At 35.2% G+C, this 20,446-nt stretch overlaps 1 protein-coding gene across 1 annotated transcript in view; it reads left to right on the forward strand.

Annotated features, from left to right (window-relative positions):
* Nucleotides 1–20,446, forward strand: part of LOC124360751 (5'-AMP-activated protein kinase subunit gamma-2) — a 436,057-nt gene that overhangs the window by 150,041 nt on the left and 265,570 nt on the right. Inside the window, exon 4 of the mRNA XM_046814625.1 lies at nt 997–1,215. Within this exon, the coding sequence (XP_046670581.1) occupies nt 997–1,215 (219 nt within the window). The remainder of the gene's footprint in view (nt 1–996; nt 1,216–20,446) is intronic.

Here is a 20,446-nt window from a genome sequence, read left to right on the forward strand (position 1 = left end):
TCCAGCTATAAAAATTAAAAGTTTCAGTAAAAATATACTTTCAACCGTATGTTTTAGCAAAGACCGGTCAGTTCTCTAATACAGATATGAAAGACATTATCTAACTTTTAAGATAAATTTAAGACAGTTATAAAACCGATCTAAGTTGCCTTTTGACAAAAGTAGGCTTCTCAGACCTGTGTATGTATATATATTTTCTTGATTACGAAACAAGGTAAAATCAACTGTGGCACAATGAAAACTAAGACCGGAGTAAATTATAATGATCATAAATATAAATTTTTTTATATATTTTCTTGATTGTGGCAATAAGGCAAACTCAGCATTGGCGGCAGAAATTCAATTCATTCGAACCAGAAGTGCTCACACACACGCAAGCTGCTGTAACTGCAAGTGAATTATAATAATTTATATTTTTGGTTTATCTTGTAGATGTTAACATAGCCCCATTGAAATAAAAATATCTTTTAACACGTTCACGACAACATGTACGCCATCGGGTACACAGTATTTTTCACAACTGCTGCTGTGTAAAGTGTGTTGTGCGCCCAATGGGGTACACGTTGCTATGCGTTTTATTATTGGGTGATTTTTTGGTTGTTTACCTTTCTTGGTATGTTAAATTTGATTTCGCACTTAAATAAATACCTCAGACTATTGTGTTCTCCGTCGGGGGCACGATTGCTTAATTTTTAATGTTAATAGGTTTTTAGGTACCTCTTGGAGTACACGAAGAAAAGTTGAAAAATCATAATACGGTTTTTTGCCATTATTAAAAATTTAAATCGCAAATAAGAAAGTCCAAAAAAACACTAATGTTGTGAATGTATGTGTAAAAATATATCAAATAGTTTGATATTTGTGGTAGATTTCCATTTGATAATCATAGTTGTCATGTATTACGGTAATTCCTATGGTTAGCATTGTAATTATTTTAAGGAATATGTAAATATTTTATTTCCAAGATTTTTCAAAGTGTTCTGTTTTGTGTTCTAGAACTCGCTGATGTCGCCGGGGTCGGGTTCGCGTAGCAGTGCGAGTAACAGTGGCTCGACATCGAGCACGGATGCGGATTCAGGACAAGGCGCGCGACCTCGTGCGGGTAGTGACAGCTCCACACATAGCAGTGCGTCTCGCAATCCCGTCTCTAAGATGATGGACTTGTTCCGGCATCGATCCCACTCCGCAGTGTCCGCCGATGAGAAGAGAAAAGCCGTAAGTTTCTACTTCTTATTTTCTTTTTCTCAGTGCCAGGAATTTTGTAACAGTTTCTGGAGGAAAGGAAACATTCCTGTATATGCTATAAATAGAATAAGTATGATCAGTGTACCCTTGATTAAATCCAAAAATGAGAGAACCCCAGTAATGGGAATTAATCCATGTGTGTAACTAAGAAAACTGTAGATACACAGTTGGTACTCTAATTAGTATCATAATCTTAAACTCGTACAGTTAGAAATTTAAATTTATTTTACTTGTACACAATTTATAAAAATCTGCTCTAACTATGAGTGTTCAAATTTACGCAATAATCAGATACAAAGGAGATGTACTGCCAATCCCATCAGCTCCTCTTATGATAAAACAAAAGGTGAATTTAATTTATTTTTAATATTATTTTATTCAGTCTTTAGAAACAATTTTTTTTCCAAAGATGTGAATAATTTTGGCACATTTTAAATTGAAATAAGTATAAAATATAGTTTGTTTTCTCTTGCCTATATGATGTACAAAATAAAGTGATTTTCAACACTTTTAAACATAATCAGCAATGTTTAAAAGTGTTGAGGAAAAAGCAATCAGGGTTTTATACGTCAACTTGTCCTATGCTTGATTGTTATCAACTTTTGTCAGCTTTTTCATGATTTTGTTTAAAATCGATCAATGTTTGGATTCACTTTACTCCTCGGAAATAATATTTTTAGCAGAAATAAAGTAAACAAAAGCTAAACTTAGAACTAACAATAATAAGATTTTATGAGAAGTAAACAGTACGTGTTTCTACAGCATTGTAGTAGGGCAAACATTAATGCGAGCAGAAAACTGTTTAGTCTGACAGGTATTTACAGAGAAATCAAAGAGAGTGAACATTTCAATTTCTAAGATTTATTTAGCAATGGAACAAGATGAAAGTTATTCAGAAACTATGTAGATGTAAAAGCACATGTTAAAGTAACTTTACCATAACGTTAGGGTAAGGATGCGGCTCTTTAACCCTTTAAAGGAGTATGGACGTCATATGACGTCTTCTTTTGATAGGCTAAAATGAGTAATGGATGAAATCAAAAAAATTAACAAAACGAGTAAAAAATTAAAACTTTTGAAATCTTTTAAAAAATGTTTATTTACATTTGGAAGCTCAATAAAAATAGGACTACGTGTTCTACAAGTCAATTTTTCAGTACTTTTTCAAAATCAAATGTCTTATTTCCTCACTACGGCAGACTCAATTAATGTTGTCTGCCCTTTGGACAACAGTAACAAACTAGATGGTTGCTTAACAAATATGTCACTCTCACAAGATAAATACGGCCACAGTATGCAGTATACAAGGAATGGCCGAATAATGTGGCAGCATACTCTAACAGCAAAGCGATGCGTGTGCGATGTGACCTTGAGTCGTTACTTCTCCCAGGTGGCTACTGCGATCTGGTGGTAAAATCAGATCACAAGTGAATGCGAGCACAAACATGGAAGTTAAGTATGCTGCCGATAGGTGGAACCACTTTACATTCAAATATTCTCTAAGGCAATCAGTAATAGCAATGCATTTACGATAATACAAAAATACAGAGGCTAAACGTCATACAACGTCCGTACTCCTTTGGGCCAGTATAAGAATATACGTCATATGACGTTCTTACTCATTATGTAGAGTTTTCAACACTCCTTAAATGGTTAAATAAGAGGTTACAGGTTTAATTCCTGGGGAGGCTATTAAAACATATGAAAATGGCTTGAATCGTTTCCCCTTAAAAACATTTGTTTTAACTTATTTAGCGAGATCACCAACGCTAATGGTCATCAAAGGTTTATGTCTGTTCATTACACAATCTTAAGTTCATTACAAGGAGGAGACCAGTAGCAACACATCATGCTTGTGCTTCTTGTATGTGTTTCCCATCCTAGCAAAACGAGTTATAAGCAGAAATCTCATAGTGGTTAGTTCGTTATAAAGTAGGTATATAATGTTTACAGACATATAATTATGAAAAGTTAAAATCTTCGACGTCGTCGGTACTACAATTTATGAAAGGAATTTATCACAACAAAAAGAGGTGCCAAAAATTTGCAGATAGTGATGAATATGTTAGTAAAATCTGTAATAAATGTGCAATAACTGGTCTAACAATAAATAAAGAATTTCATTTTTAAATATTGGGTGATTACATAGTTTGAACAGTATGGACACAACAGTACACACGATTAAATGATTAAATAAAATGGATGGGAGAGGAGTGTGGTAAAAATAGAAGAGAGTTTGAAAACAAACTATAGTGGGCGCTGCCTTATGTCTCCATCTGCCATAAGAAGACATAAGGCACTAGGTTCTCATGCAAGTCTGGACAGTTTATTTGGCACTTGATGATAAACATAGTTCTCAAGTAACTTGTATTATATGAAATCACTGTATGCAATGAAAACATGGTTGATTTTGTGCCACCAGAAAACTCAATGGTGAAGATGTTAGGGTTCGTAAGATTGTCATTAGTAAAATTCTTTGTTTGAAGTTTGATGGAAGGATTGTGCACGATTCTGTATCTTAAGTTTCTTGTAAATGTTATTACAATACTCATTGGAAGTAATACTTGAATACTTATTGCCAGAGGCTTATCACTCTAGGTGAATATCAGCTCATACGATCCAGATGTATTAGTCAATTTGGATGGTTAGGACTGATTGCTTTTAAGACTAGCAGAAGAAAACAGGATTTTCCAGAGATTTTCCATTGTTCAGTGAACCATGGCAAATTAATAAAATGTCCATTAACAAACCAATCTGAGAATAGGATAGGAATATCTCTGTTGTAATTCCTGTTTTGATTAGGGATAGGATGTCCAATCAGCATCAGAATACCATAGTTGAACATCATCAGTTCAAATTTTAAAAATACCTGACCTCTGATGGATGACGTTGGACAATCAGATCAATTGAGTGAGGATTTGAAACATTCAGTCAGCTGGTCGACCTGGAGTGGTATAATTGTCACCGAATTAGAGTTATGTCTGTTAAGAAATCTTAAGTTGACAATATTAGTAGAAGAGATCTGTCTAATCAACGCAGCGTTTCGTTACAAATCTCAAAATGTTTTGTTGCATCATTGCAGTTCGAACGTACTTGGAATTTGCAGCATATTTGTCACTCACAATGTTGAGATTGTTTCAGTTGTCCACTTGCTCCACTGCACAGAGTGGGAAACCCTGCTCCACTGCATGTTCCATCAGTTCGAAGTCAAAGATTCCTGGAAATCCCACATATGGTTTTGGGTTTGTGAATAACGATGGTGGCACTTTGATTTGGCAATTCACTGAAGCTTTATTACTTTCAATACTCACATGTTCAGGTACCCAGTAAAGAAATAATTATATTTTAGTAACCTAGCCTTACAGGCAACTATGGAATGTTGAAAATTCTGCCTACATTTGAAACTGTAGGACCATGTCAGTTTCTTTTGCTTAAGGGAGCATTATTAATTGATTAAATAATGATATGTTGGAAACAGTAAATCTTAGCAATGAACGTACTATTTCCATGACACTCATAACACAATTTATGCTTGTTTAAATAAGTATTTAGTATTTCTGTATCTTAAGTAGCTAATATTTGCTATTACAATACTCATTCGAAGTAATATTTAAATACTTATTGCCAGAGGCTTATAACTCTAGGTGAATATCAGCTGATACGATCCACATGTATAAGTCAATTTGGATGATTAGGACTGATATGCTTTTAAGACTAGAATGAAGGATAGATTGCATTATGAGGCTGTTCCTAGATAATTAATTTTTTAAAGAACACAACAGTTTCTTTCTGAGTTTGGGAACTATGAGCTCCACTTTTTTGGTTAAGAAAGCTGTTGCAGTTCATTCACCTTGGTTGTTATATAGACTAATTCGGCTCGTAGGGAACTAAATGATCGTTGTAGACGTAAATCATTTAAATAATAAACTATTTCCACACTCAGAGGGAAGGAAGGATGATTGTTACAAACAATAAGCTAGAAATATGATACTAAGAAGTTTATATATGGCAATTAACTAGTGCAAATATTAAACAAAGAGTGCTGGGTAGGAGGTTACAAAGGGGTAAAATATAGTTATCAAAGACCTATGTCATCAACTTTGCTCTTCGGACTGTAGACTCTCAGTGTGGTCAAAAGCGGCACAGTCATTTTATAATGTCAACGAGTTTTTGGGATAAAAGTGGGAGACTAGCCATTAACTCGCTATTACCACCAGGTAGGCGGCTTTTAATCGTCATGTTATGATTAAGGAATTTTTGGTAGGGTAGAAAGGGGACTCATGTGATCTGAGCTCGAATTTAGGTACTATCTCGAGGATGTTTTTTTTCTTTTTTTGCCAGCACTGCGGGGTGGAGGTGCCGCCGTAGCCTGTACTGCTGGCCAGTGGTCTTTCCTTTATAATTTCTGTTATTATTTAGGCTTTTTTCCCTTTTGATATCTATTGTACTAACATCCTATACATTTATTTTCCAATTTGAAGTTGAAATTTTGACAAATAGTGTAAAGTGGCTAAAGTAAATAATTATGCCTCTCTGCAATCTCATAACAAGTCAGCCCCTCATGACCCAACCACTCATTAGGATAATTCTATTGCAGGTAGACAGTTCTTAGTAATAGAAACAAATCCTTTTTCAATTTCGATTTTGAAGGTACAGCTGCTAAGAGGATTCGGAACTGCTCAACCGTATTTTTTTATTTTTGAAACTTTTCTGTCTTCTATAGAATATAATCCAAACACAAATTTAGAGTGAAAACACATTCACCTGAAAGATGATTGGTTAGGATTCCAGATATCCAATGAGATCAAAGTTTGGACATCTACGCCTTGGTTCGTACACCAGCCTTTTTGTACACATAATGCAGTGCTTCTTGTCAAAACATGGTGCTCAGCTATGACCAGCTAAAACACATCGTGAGACATCTTTGTATACTGTAAATGTCAGATGGCATATATCTGGAATGATTGAATGACCATGATTGAACTGCGTATCTCCGCCTGTAAAGATTCCACCTGTATAGATTAACATGGGGACTAGCATACCATCAGTTGTATACAATTTTTAATTTTGCAATTTTTTAGCCGCTGTGTATATTTTTGAAGATTTATAATTTTAAAGAAATCATTTGGTTCCATGTTTTTATGAAAAATGTCACATTCAACAGTAGTAGCGTACGTTCCCAAGAGATTTTACGTTGGTTAAAAATTTCTCGCCTGTATTGTTAACAAAACAACTCCAAGTGACTTAAACTGTGTTATTGTTGCCTCCAATCTAATCTGTTATGCCTTACGTCATGTACACAATCCAGACTAGTTGCTTCATACTGACGTAATCCAGGTGATAACGTATTTTGTTCAGAGTTATTTGATCCAATGATTGATAAAGGAAACAATTAATCCAACCTGTTAAATTTAGAGTGTAAGTTGTAAAATAAATTCTTTGAATTTTTTTTACAACTGTTATTGCTTAAATTTGCTCACAGAAAATAAAACTAAAAGGTAATAAACTTTTATGTTTAATTGTTTTCCTCAGGAATTAAATCAAAGCTTTGGTTATGGTGGGAAAAGTTACAATGATAGTAAGATAACAGCAAGTTGTATCTTTCAACGCAATATCTGCGTTTCTTTCCAAGTTGTAAGTAGTTTTTTCTATTATAAACGTAACTGAAAGAAGTTACTACATGAACCTGGTAAAATCTAGATCATTAAAGAATGAGTCCTTATGATCTAATAAAAGGGGGCATGATTAGAAATAGATTTTAAAACCTGTTTATACAAGACATATTCTGGAATTAAAAATACAAGATTTGGTAAAAAATTTGGAATTGCAAAAAAACATATAAGGCTTCTACTAAACAGAGTCGATATGCTGTCAAGTTGAGTTATTCACTTTTTTAGCTCCAGCTGAGCAGATCAAGATAGCACCATTGTTGATCATTAGATTATATTTAGAACTACTAATAGGTCACAGTAACTCTAACAAGAAATCAGTAACAGTACACTTTGAGATCTGCAATCCGATCTCTTCCTCAAGGGATAAACGTGTGTCAACTCCACACTCTCTATGTCTAAAACCATGTAATTGATAAAACAAAACAATAATTATTAAAACTGAACTAAAGAGTACAGGTCATAATAGGTCTAAACGGATTGACGAACCACTGACAACTAACCAGAGACCAATAGTAAGTGACAATCGTCATGGCAGAAACAAGATGGCAGCAAATAAGGGAATGGGTGTGGGCCTTTTCTATTGGTTCATTCTAGATTAACTTCTGTCTGTGACTCTGAAGAAATAGCGTACATAATACATCAGGAATGTAATCAAATAAACCTAAAAAACAAACTTTTAATTCATTAGCTGCAACATAAGTCCTCCTCCATTATGTACCCCGATGCCATATATATATGGCAAAATTTAAATGAATTATTTTCATTTGCTTGGCTTTATTTGGTTCATTATGCTATAAAATCATCATATCAGATGGTAAATTTTTACATGCAAGTAATCAACGGGTTTGTCTGGACAATGATTCTGTACATAGCGTATAACCGCGTAACAGCGTAGCACAGCACTGCACTGTGGTGTGTTTATAATACACAAAAAAGCACAAAGACAATTATTCAAACAATACAATATGACAAATAAAATATATTCATTTACAAAGAACATTGTAAGGGTCCATATGTGTATGTGTTTCACTAGCACTGTCCTTACAGTAGTCCTGCATTTGCAGGGCGAACTTAGGTAATACATAGTAGGTATACTTCATATAGAACAAGTTTGAAAAGTTTCAGAGGTCTGTGGCAAGGTTGCAGCACCTGGTAGGTGAAGTAACAGACCACTGCAGCATCGGTAGCGCAATTTTCCAGACAGTAGTCCCCAGTGAAAGTTTTAAACAAAGAAGTAATATACTTCGCGTAAAGCTTTCATGATAATTGATTGCCACGAATAATTGATTTTGATGATTGTTCAAATCCATTAAATGAATATTCACAGTGTCAACTGACGTGTCAGACCTAATTTTCTATGTTATCCGCTATGTCAAAAAACTCACTAGCCTTTTTTTCAGAAGTCTAGCGCATCTAAATTTTTAGGATTTGAGAGCGGTTCAGCTGTTTTAAGAATTTCTGGAATAATAAGTCAACCTAGGATACTTTGGTAGTTCAACATCACAGGACATTGCAGTAGGCATTACAACATAAATAGGCTATAACATAATGTTGTCAGGATAGAGCTAAGATAGGCAGTAATAGGGAGACTTGTCAATATTTTTAACGTAGCTAGTTAGCCATCTTGATATATCTGTGTTATAATATCTTTCCTGCATTTTTTCCCCATGAGAGATAGAATTATCTTCTTAGGTGGTCTTACCCTTTACTGGTCTTACCCTTTACTGGGCATTTTCCTCTTAAGTCCAATCACTTCCGATCGCCACCAATTGTTTTATCATTGCTCTCCATTTTGTGATGCCATCATATACTTTATGGATTATGACAGTATTTACATCCTTGTTCATTGAATGTTTTTATGTCAGAGGATGCTATCTATGAGAAATGTATTAATTGTTTTATCGATCTCTTCATTGACAGTGATAAAGTAATTTTTCATCACAGTTCCTTCCAACCTGTGCTGCTATCTTACAAAAATTATTGGATCTATGTTATAATTTTTACTGACATATTTTTATTCTGTTTTCAAAGTTATGTGTTAGTGTTGGTTAGTAGAGTTCTCCCGTGGCAGAGCAGCCAAATCAGTTCAACCCGGAAGTGCCAGAAGTGCTAATCCGACTGGAAGAGGATTAACAGATATACTTGATACAAGTAATCCAGTGATAATGGTTCTAATAATATAATACACTATATTCATATATAAGAACTCTTAATTACTTATTGATAAGATAGTGACGTTGAGAAGTCTCTCACATCTTTTCTTCGCTTCATTGACACCTTATTGATTTCAAACTTTAAGTTTACTTCCTGGGTTGCATCATGTGTTAAGTACAGGTGGAAAGGCAAGCCAGAAATTGAATGCACTTTGACATTTCTCTGTTGATTAGACTTGGTTTTGATATCAATTGAGCAGTCCAAGTCTCAATGCGTAGATCTACCTATATTTCACCAGTTTTCTAATATTTTTGTTGGTTTTTTGTTCTATTAGGACAAGAAGCTGAAAAATGTCATTTAGTCCTAAAAGGGCCTAAAAGTTGTACTTGCTTTCTGAGTGACAGGATATTCAGTATGGGTAAAGTTGTGTCCATAGGGATTGCCTCAAGGTTGAAATTTGTGAGAATAGATAGCGGGCTATATATCTGTCTTGTCGCATTGGAAAAAGGGGAGGTCAGCTCTGTACCAAGCTCACCAACCAAAGTGGTTATGTTCAGAATAGCAACTGCCTTAACTCTTAGGGAGCCCCACAAACTCCAACAGTAATCCCCGGCAGTAGATTAGACCTATCAATCTACCCTTGCACCCCAATATACATTTACAGTTAGTGATGTGCCACTTCTGGACATCCATAGGGCTTTGCTGTACCCATGTAGGTTAAACTGGAAGGTATAAACCAGAAATGAACTCCCCTGGAGCATGATCTAACACGCAAACCACTCAATGAAAGGGACTCTACTTACTATTTGAGTGACAACGAAAAAGGTTGTCTCTTCTACAGACCATACCCAAGTATGTAGCGCCCTTCAGTATTGGAACAGTTGCTTAAGTGACCATTGGATAGAATCACAGCCACCATGTTGCAAACAGCATCACGATGCAACTACTATGAGTGTGGTGTCAACTCTGCATCATATATGCGGAAGTTTCTGAGATATAGCAACGGGCTCTGTATTATGCATTCATAAGTTCCTTTCTTTTTCTCGTGTATATTTATGTTGAAAATCAATTTAATTCAATCAGGAACAACAAATTTTCAGGATTTCAGACATTTGGATTCTTCCAAGTTCAAAACCATCCATCAAACTGTGAAGTTCTGTAGCCCAATTACTATGGACATACTCTAGGTACTGTAACTATAGCTCAACTTTCAAGAATAAGGAAGGGCATTTGGCCCGGATCCCCCCAAATTTTAAATTAGTTTTTAGTAAACGATTATTAAAATTTAAATAATTCAGTATACTGACATGTAACTACTGAACGATCATCCTCAACAACAAAAAAACGGGTCAAGAACATTTTAAGGAACAAAATGGTGTCTTACTCTTTGTCCACTATGGGAAAATACCAGCTGTCTGGCCCCCCGAACATTTTTTTTCTGGCTATGTTCTTGCAAATCACTGGAAATTAAATCCTCTGGAAATGCCCACCTTAACAACCCAGGATGATGAGTTAGTTTTGCAACCTTCCAAATATCAGAGCAGGTATAATTAATGCTAGACCACCCACCATCACTAGGGCATGGTAACATATCCTTTGGCATTCACATATGAATTGAATCTCATACAGAGCTATACCACGATCTTAACTTTCACAATGTTACTTTACACTGGTCAAAACAGCAATAAAGAATAGGAATATGAAATGAACACACCATTTTAAAGGTTTTTTTATTCATTTGCTATACAAGGAACCTTGCTAGACATTCAAGGTACAAATAAATTTCTCCACCTACCTTATCAGTTCTGATTCAACCTCGAAGTTCACGTTGAGTTAATGCCATTTTCCAAAACCATACACCTGGAGAATTAACACACCTTCTTCTAAGGTAAACATAGCTGTAACTACCTTATTCTTCTTATCTTTATCAGCAGGGACAATAGACAAACATCACGCTTGGTTGAATTGAAGATAAGTCCTATGATGATTCCGTCTGCTTCACCCTATCCATAATGGCCCGAAGACCGTACTTTAACTCAGTAAACAAGAGAAGATCAAAGCGAGCAAATTAATATGCATGATCTCAAATCCAAAATCTCAGGAAAAACAACACCCATTAACTTAAGCCACGTACCCAGCAGGGATCACTTCTGGCTGGTTTATACCTACCAGTTGAACCCACCACTGGGCACAGCAAAAACCGATGTGCCACTTCAATCTGGGCAATCTTATGGATGTCTAGTAGCGGCACATCACTAACCGCAAATGTTGAGATTCTGGGGTTCATGGGCAATTCGATAGGTCTAGTCTACTGTGGAAGATGACTGTTGGAGTTGGTGGGATTTGTTCCCTTACCTCAGAGGTGCTTGTTAACCTCAACAAGGGTGTGCCACCCCCTGCCTACTTTGACTGGAGAGGCTGGTTCAGAGCTGGCCTCCCCTTCTTCCGGGATGACTGAGATGTAGTGCCCTAATTCTTCCTCATGGATCTCGATAGGAGGCGGCCCCTACTCCCTAACCTTACCCATCCTGAATATCCTATCACTCCGGAAGTAGCACAAAGGTTCTTACAGGACTAAGTGTAATTTATAAGCTTCTTGTCCTAAGAGAACAAAAAACAAAAACAAAAACTTAAGCCACGGCTTTTTCACCTGCCCTCTGCAACTTTGTACTCTGTATAGATCTTATCGATGGTCATTGAAACACTTATGGCAGTCTTAACTCTGGCAAAGCATTGTGGCAAACAGTGGCAAAGTAGCATAAAATTCTGAATATTTTTAACTAGCTGTTGTCCACAACTTCACGTACATTCCGCCCCTAAGTACTATTTCGTATTAACATGTGGAAATAAGTACTAAATTGAATGGTGCGTGGTCTGCTAATTCCTATTTCAAACTCAAATACTACTTTTTTAAGCATATCAAGCATGTTACTTTCTTCTTAAGATCAACTTATTCTTTGAAATAGTCTTTATTTTAAAGACCGTAGAATTAGGAACGTTAAAATTAGTGAAATTTGTTCACTCAAATGAACATGTGCATTTATTACGTCATCGGTTATTACGGTATCTAATATCTTGCTTGCACTGAGTTAACTGTTGATTGGCACAATTGAGTACTTGCTGATGGATTACAAACACTTGGTTATTCAATTCGCAAGCCATCGTTGATCCATTTTTGTAACTGTACGTTTTACTACCAGAAAATTCTCAGTCCAAAGTTTACGGCTTTAGTTCATTCATTTGCAATTTAAAAGGCTACAATTGGAATACACTTGCTCTAGTTGGAAATACATGAAACCAATTCTGGGGTTGTCACACTAGCTATGAAATTTACTTTGACCCTACATAACATTGGGGGTGTACCAAAACTAGTTAAACATTACTTTTTTACGTCTTTAATTATCAAAATATATTTAAATTTGACATTTTATGGTTATATTTATTGAAATTACTGTTAACACAGCATTTGTTGTAGTTTAGTTACAAATCTAATATTGAAATGAATGTCCTAAAAATAATCTCCATGGTGCAGATGTGTATGACACTTCAAAATATAAATCTTTTTTTGTCCAGAGGGAAAAGGACGGTTTGTCCCTGTGCTTAGTCGTAAAAGAACCTTTGCACCTCCCTTACTTAAATTTGCGTTCTCAAAGTTCAAGGATTTTGTAGAACCCTATCAGATTTGAGGGCTCCTGTTCTATGATATCCTTGGGGCTGAGGAGATATGTTCCCAGGAATCTTATCCGAATTTTTAAGTTGGCAGGAAAATCTAACCAAATGTGCTTTACTGATTCCTCATCTTCACCACAGAGTCTACATTTGTCAATCTGGCTGAGGCTTACCCCCTCATAAGATGTTTCCTTATGGGACCATGTCCTGTCAACATCCCTAGTATCAGGCTAATATCCTCCTTACTCTGATCCAAGAGAGCTGCCCACCCTTTAGCGTTAGGAGAGCTGCCCACCCTTACTCTCTTGCTTACACCCTTATTACGTTTGATAAAATCCTTGCACAAGCCATTGGCCCATAAAGATGGCCAGAATAAGGCTTAATGAGGATCGGTCTCTACTTAAAAGAATTAAACTTTACAATGAAAATATCAAAACAAGTATGAATTTGTTGGGAAGCAAGCAAGCAAGCATAATGAGCCAATGTTATCGCCTAATTAAAATTTATTTGGTAAAAGTACTTCTAACAGTGAATTATGGTATTGAAATATACTAGATACATCCCTAAAGTATTTCTGTTTATGTTTTTGTGTTGTAACGTTGTGTGTCTGGTCATTAATCTTGACTTATTGTGAAAGAGTTGACGTTGTTTTGACGCTCTTTTATTGTTTTCAAATCGTAGTGCTTATTTGTTATGGGTATGATAAATACTAATCCTGCCATATGTGTGATTAAATCTGTAACTAATTTTCTCAAAGCAAGAATTTTGAACTAGTAGAAATTTATTAATGGAGCTGTGAGATGTAAAAACTAAATTTGTGGAGTGAGCCAATGGTAACAAGATGAGTAAGCCGTTCAATGATAGATATGAAAGTGTTTATAATGACTTACTTAGAATAGTGGTAAATCTTTTTAATGATAAATGAAGACAAAAGCACATGACAAGAATGAACCAATAGAAAAGCTTAGTACCCATTCCCTTATTTGCTGCCATCTTGTTTCTGCCATGTCGACTGTCATTTTCTATTGGCCTCAGGTTAGTTGTCAGTGGTTGGTTATTCAGTTTATACCTATTGTGTCCTGTATTCTTTAGTTCAGTTTTAATAATTATTGTTTTGTTTTATCAAGCCTATACTTTTAGATATAAGAGTGCATGGAGTTGACACATGTTTTTCCCTTGAGGAAGAGTTCGGATTACAGATCTCGAAGCATACTGTTACTGATTTCTTGTTAGAGTTACTGGTGACCTATTAGTAGTTAGTTCTAAATCTAATCTATTGACCAACACTGTTGCGATCATGATCTGCTCAAGTGGAGCTAAAAAAGTGAATCACACTTAACTTAACAGCATGATGACCTTGTATAGTCTCTAACCTTGTATGTTTTTTTTTAATTTTTAATTTTTTTACCAAATCTTGTAGTTTTACTTCCAGAATATGTTTAGTATAAACAGGTTTTAAAACCTATTTCAAATCATACTCCTTTTTATTAGATCACATTCTGCATTAGGACTCTTTCTTTTATGATGTAGATTTTACCAGGTTTATGTAGTAACTTCCTTCAGTTACGTTTAAAATTTTTCTGAAACCACTTACAACTTACAAAGAAACTGAAATTGAGTCGAAAGATACAGCTTGCAGTTATCTGTACTATTATTGTAACTTTCCCCAGAATAGTTAGCATACCCAAATTTTCAGCTTAGCTTTAATTCCTTAGGAAACCAATCTATATATATATATATAAAAAGAAAGTCGTGTTAGTTACACTATTTATAAGTCAAGAACGCCTGATCCGATTTGGCTGAAAATTGGTAGGGAGGTAGCTAAGAACTGGGATAAGAACATAGGATACTTTTTATCCCGTTCCCGATTCAGGATTCCGCCCCACTGGTCTCTAAAAGTTACAGAAATACCCGTAAGAAATGCATTGCAGCAAACATATGTTATTAAGTGAAAGAGCCTTTTCAAATTTAATCAGCTGTTCTTTGTATACATGTATAAATGTGACAAAAGAAACATATGTTTATATCATTTAATTACTATTTTACATTTCTTACACTTATAGTTTGAAAGCATAGAGTAAGCTTAAGAGAAACAGCAAATTTTGTTTCAACTGTTTCTGCAATCACTGTTAAACATAGACTTTACTATCCAGATAATACAATTCAAATTTTAATTTTTTCCAATTGAAAGCAATTATCTCTGCATCTCCAAGTCAGATTACATTATTTTGCTATCATCATTTCGACATGCTTTCCATCGAACCCATCTAACCTATGGCACAAATACAAGGAAAATATGGCAGAAGATATTTTACATCAAATTCGTGTCAATTCAAGAAATCCCAATCTTGAAATGAATTAGGAGATACATAATAGGGCCTTGCTTTTGATTGAAGACATGTGCTATCTCATATGCGGTTAGTTTATTAGTCAGGTTAGGAATGCCAGTGCCAAAATTGTGAAATGAATGACGCATTTAATCGAGAATTGGAACGGAAACGTAAATTGTATGATCACCAGGAATTAGATTTAGAAGTTCAAACGAATGTACCCCTGATGAATCCCCAACAAATGGAAGTTTATGATACATTAATGAAGGCAACTGATGATGGAAATGGTGGTTTCTATTTCCTGGATGCCCCCTGGTGGAACTGGTAAAGACATTCCTCATGTCAGTAGTTTTAGCCATGTTCGTGCAAGATCCAACACTGCGGTTGCAGTTGCTTCTTCTGGAATAACAGCCACATTACTAAAAGGATGTCGTACGACACATTCTGCATTAAAATTGCCGTTTAAATCTGGAATATTTTGAAAAACCAACATGCAATATTGGCACTCCGCTATGGCCAAAGTTTTATCAGAATCGAAGATCATCATCTGGGACGAATGCACAATCGCGCATAAACGTGCATTGGAAGCACTCTACCGAACATTGCAAGATCTACGTAATGACTCGAGATGTTTTGGAGGCTCAATGATTTTACTGCCTGGCGATTTCCGCCAAACATTGCCAGTAATTCCCAGATCGACTGCTGCCGACGAGATAAACGCTGCCTCAAATCATCGAATCTATGTTAAGAAACTTCAGCTGACAACAACAAACATGAGAGTTGCATTGTTGAACGATACATCTGCTGAAGATTTCTCTGAGCAATTGCTGACTATCGGTAATCGTCGAGTACCTGTCGACGAATCGAGCGGATTGATTTCATTTCCTCCGAATTTTTTTAACTTTGTCTCATCGAAAGACGAACTCATTAACAAAGTATTCCCAAACATCATTACTAACCTCAAAATAATGAATGGTTGAGTGAGCGAGCAATTTTGGTAGCTAAGAATAAAGATGTAGATGACTTAAACTACATAATTCAGAATGAGATCATTGGTACACTGCATTCTATCAAATCTATTGACTGTGTAGCAAATGAAGGTGATGCCACCAAACTATCCAATTGAATTTTTAAACTCCTTGGATGTACCTGGCTTACCACAGCACAATTTACAACTAAAGTTTGGTTGTTGTAATCATGCTTAAAAACTTAAACCAGCCAAAACTGTTGCAACGGAACAAATTTGGTGGTAAGTAAATTGATGAACAATTTTATTTACGCCACAATACTCAAAGTAAAATTCAAAGGTGAGGAAGTTGTCATTCCGAGTATCCCGATGATCCCAACCGACATGCCCATTTCAATTTAAACGACTTCAATTTCTGATCCGTCTTGCATTCGCCATGACTGTAAATAAGTCACAAGGCCAATCGTTAAAAGTTTGTGGTCTTAATCTTGAACATCCATGTTTTTCCCATGGTCCATTATATGTGGCATGTTCACAGGTCGGAAGACCTTCCGCGTTATTTTTTTCGCGCCTAATAAAAAAAAACAAAAAATGGTTTATCACAAGGTGCTACAATAAATGGCAAATAAAGAATCATTGAATAATTATATTTTTTTATTTACAATTATCCTAATTTTAAAAAGTACAAAATGTGATCATGTGATATTGCCTTTAAGGCGGAACAAAGTTTGCTGGGTCAGCTAGTTAAACATAAAAGTTTATTACCTCATTTTCTGTGAGCAAATTTAAGCAATAAAAGTTGTGTGTGTTAACAAAATTTAAAGTCCTTACAAACTATTGAAATGTATTAAAACATGGATTATCAAAAATTAAAGTGTTGTTCTCAATTAATTTTTTTTTCTTTCATCAGTGAAATAGGTCTTTCTTTGTAGACTACATACATTTCCTGTGTCAATCTATCAAAGAAATTGATGGAGGTAAAAATCTACCTCTTATCGGACAATCAAGTTACTCTGAGATTTCTCAGCAAATGTATCTTTGTTTTTTAGTTAGTTTAGGACTGTTAATTATTACTTAGAGCCCTGTTTATCCACAACAGTCATTCTGGTGTAGGTGCCAGAGCATGATGGGGTTGTATTCGGGGAATGAGCCAGTAGATATGTTGGTGATTGCTGGAATTATGCCATATCTCATAGGTCTGAAACTGTTTTGTGTCTTAGTTAAATATCAGGTTAAAAGCGCTGTGGCATAATGGATAGCTGTAGAAACTTACCTTTACTGGAAAAGCCTTCCAGGTCTGAGACAAGTAAAATCCGTTTAGATCCCTAAGTGACTAACACTGAAGTAATTTATAGACCTGGAGGGATAGATAACAGATTATTCTCTAATCTGTTGATTTCACATTGGCCACTTAACTATCAACTTTATAAGACTGGTATCTCCCAGTCCAAAATATGTGCATCTGTAGGGAGTTCAAGGAGACTGTCATGAAAACCTTCACAGGACATATCTTAAACCTCAGCATGTGGAGCAGAGGCTGTGTTCCTGTTCTTGCTCCAGTACCAGTACCTCCAGAATTTGTTCCAACAGCAGGCATTTGCGTTGTCCTGACAATCCCAGTTGGACCTTTTACTTTATTGTTTTATCGTTTCATAACTGTTCCAGTTATGGACCGTTTCGATGAGGCAGTACTACTTTCAACCACCCATTTCTAGGAATTTGGCGTTGGAAATATTATTTCATTAGAATACGGTACTATAGTTAAGGGAAAATTCAGTGTGGCTACGATAATCTATTAGTTGCTCTTAATTATAGGTTATTAGTTAATTTCAACTGTCATTAGTTGCTATGAACATGATCTTAGTTAGTAACAATGCTACACTGACCTACATAGTAGATGACTGCATACAAGTACCTACTTCAGTCCTCAATTGACTGAAGTACCAAATTTGTAATTGGTAAGTAATAAAACAAAAGATTAGTATTGTCATACTAATCTTCTGTGCCTGTCATGACGTGTTTTCTGCAATCTCTCTTGCTTGTGTTGGAACTGTACAGTTGGTCTGGTGAGTGTTCCATTGGGCTTGATACTAGAAATTTAACAATAATTCCCAGTACAGTCGCCAGTTAAGGCGCAATTTTGAATTACACGATAGATCATTAGAACTTAGGGGAAAACCAGCATCGTGGTATAGAGGTTACATTTGTCCACATAACAGATAAAATACACTGGAACAGATCATAGTGTAATTGATGGGATAAAATAGTATTACTATGCACAAGATATTGGGCAGCACTGACGAAACCTGATGGCTAGTCCTAGTTTTACTATGCTCAGTAAAACGTAATAGTTTTGGATTGTCTTTCATTGTGTCCATGCTGAGCCTACACATTTATGCATAGGTACACACTTCATGTATTACAATCCAGTGTTTCTAAATGATCCTCGTAATAAACTTCGTAAGCATTACTTTTTGATAAATATAAATTAAGATAATTTGAATTTGGGAATTTCTTAGTGGACTGGTTTTTGAATTTCGGAATTGGTTTGACCAAGCATAAATAACCCAAAGATTTCGAGATATCCAAGAAAATTACAGAGTTTTGTTACTTAAGTGCCTACCATCATCTACTTGAAGCCAATTTAGGTAATGATGGAACATGTCTTGATTGATCTGTTTGGGAATTCTGTCTATTAAATTGTTTGTTTGCTGGGTATCCAAACACAGAAGTCAAATGAGGTGGGGTTTGAGTTGGGTAGTCATTAGCTCTTTAGAATATTCTATGTTTTTTTTCTTACAAAAGATTTCTAATAATTCAGCTTGATTAAGTCTAATTTTGTAGTTTTCTTCTTGTTCACGTTTACTGGAAATTTTATAGAGGATTCTTGATTTTCTAGGATCTTATGAATGTTTTTAACAAATTAATACTTACTTATCAGTTCAAAATCTTGTAAATATCTTAAATTTGTGATTTTCACCCATGGATCTATCATAATTGATTTCTTGTAGGATTTGTAGGACTTTTAATAAGTTCTTAATTTTGAATGAATAAATCTTAACACTAAAAACTTGTGGTTTTTTTCTGAAACGAGATACTCGTATGAGTTCTTTTATATGGATGCAGTTACAGTTTGTGTCACTTTGTTAATCAGGTAATCGGTAAAGATATCATTATAGTAGCTTTTTAGAGTTTTGTTATCTTATTCTATACAAAATTATGTTTTTTGTAATAGGTAATCTAAGCAAAATGAAATTAATTTGGCAAGGGAATGTAATATATTTTATAGAAAATTTAATAACCTTACTGGCATTGAATTACCCCATTCCTTCATCTGTCATCAATGAAGACGTTTAAGGATGATATGAACTACGTGTACATAATTGAAGTAGTGAAAAGGTATCGACCTTCCAGTTCATTCAGAATGGAATAAATTCAAATCTAATTAAGAAATTCATTAAAAATTCAGTCTGGTTCTTTGTGATGCTTACACACTTAACACGAACAGGGAGTACACAAATGTGTACAAAAAGACTTTAACACATTGGTGGATACTTTTGTGAGAACCTCATTCTAGACTGGTATTTTAATGCTTATTTCCTCTGAAAATCAAAACTAATTTTTTCCCCTTACTATACTTTTGCATGTGCTAAATATGGGGGATAAAGTCCTAACCACAGCTCCATGGGTGGAAAGGGTGATATATCAAGTCCTAACTACAGCTTGATGGGTGGAAAGGGTGATATATTAACTCCTTCTAATTACAGCTCCATGAGTGGAAAGAGTGAAATATGAACTCCTAACTACTGCTCCATGGGTGGAAATGGTGATAAATCAACTCCTAACTACTGCTCCATGGGTGGAAGGGGTGATAATATATCAACTCCTTCTAACTACGCTCCATGAGTGGAAAGGGTGATTTATAAAGTCCTAACTACTGCTCCTTGGGTGGAAAGGATGATAAGGGTGAAATGTCAACTCCTTTTAACATGTTTAAATGAATTGAATGAGTCACAGTGGGGTTACAATGACTTATGTGCACTTCAAGAGGGATGACTCCATGTGGCAGTAACAAATTCATTTTATCTACCACATTTCATCTTAACAGTTAATTCTGTATACAAGCAACAGTCCTCCATTCAAATATGTTTTTTGTTACATTCATTATAGACATTAATTAATGGCTAATACAAATAGGCAGATATAATTACCACACATTATCATGTTTTTACAAAACCACTTCTCGAATATTTAACCAACTCTCATATTGTAGCACACTAAACTTTTACTTGTAGTCCAGCAGGTAATGCCAATGCTTTGTATAAGTTGTATAATTTAGTTTAGTTTCATGAAATCGATAAAGGAATTTCCCTTTAGAAAGAAATAGATTCACATTTGCCAGAATTTTT

Source organism: Homalodisca vitripennis, chromosome 4, assembly GCF_021130785.1.
Source record: "Homalodisca vitripennis isolate AUS2020 chromosome 4, UT_GWSS_2.1, whole genome shotgun sequence".
NCBI classification, from domain to species: domain Eukaryota; kingdom Metazoa; phylum Arthropoda; class Insecta; order Hemiptera; family Cicadellidae; genus Homalodisca; species Homalodisca vitripennis.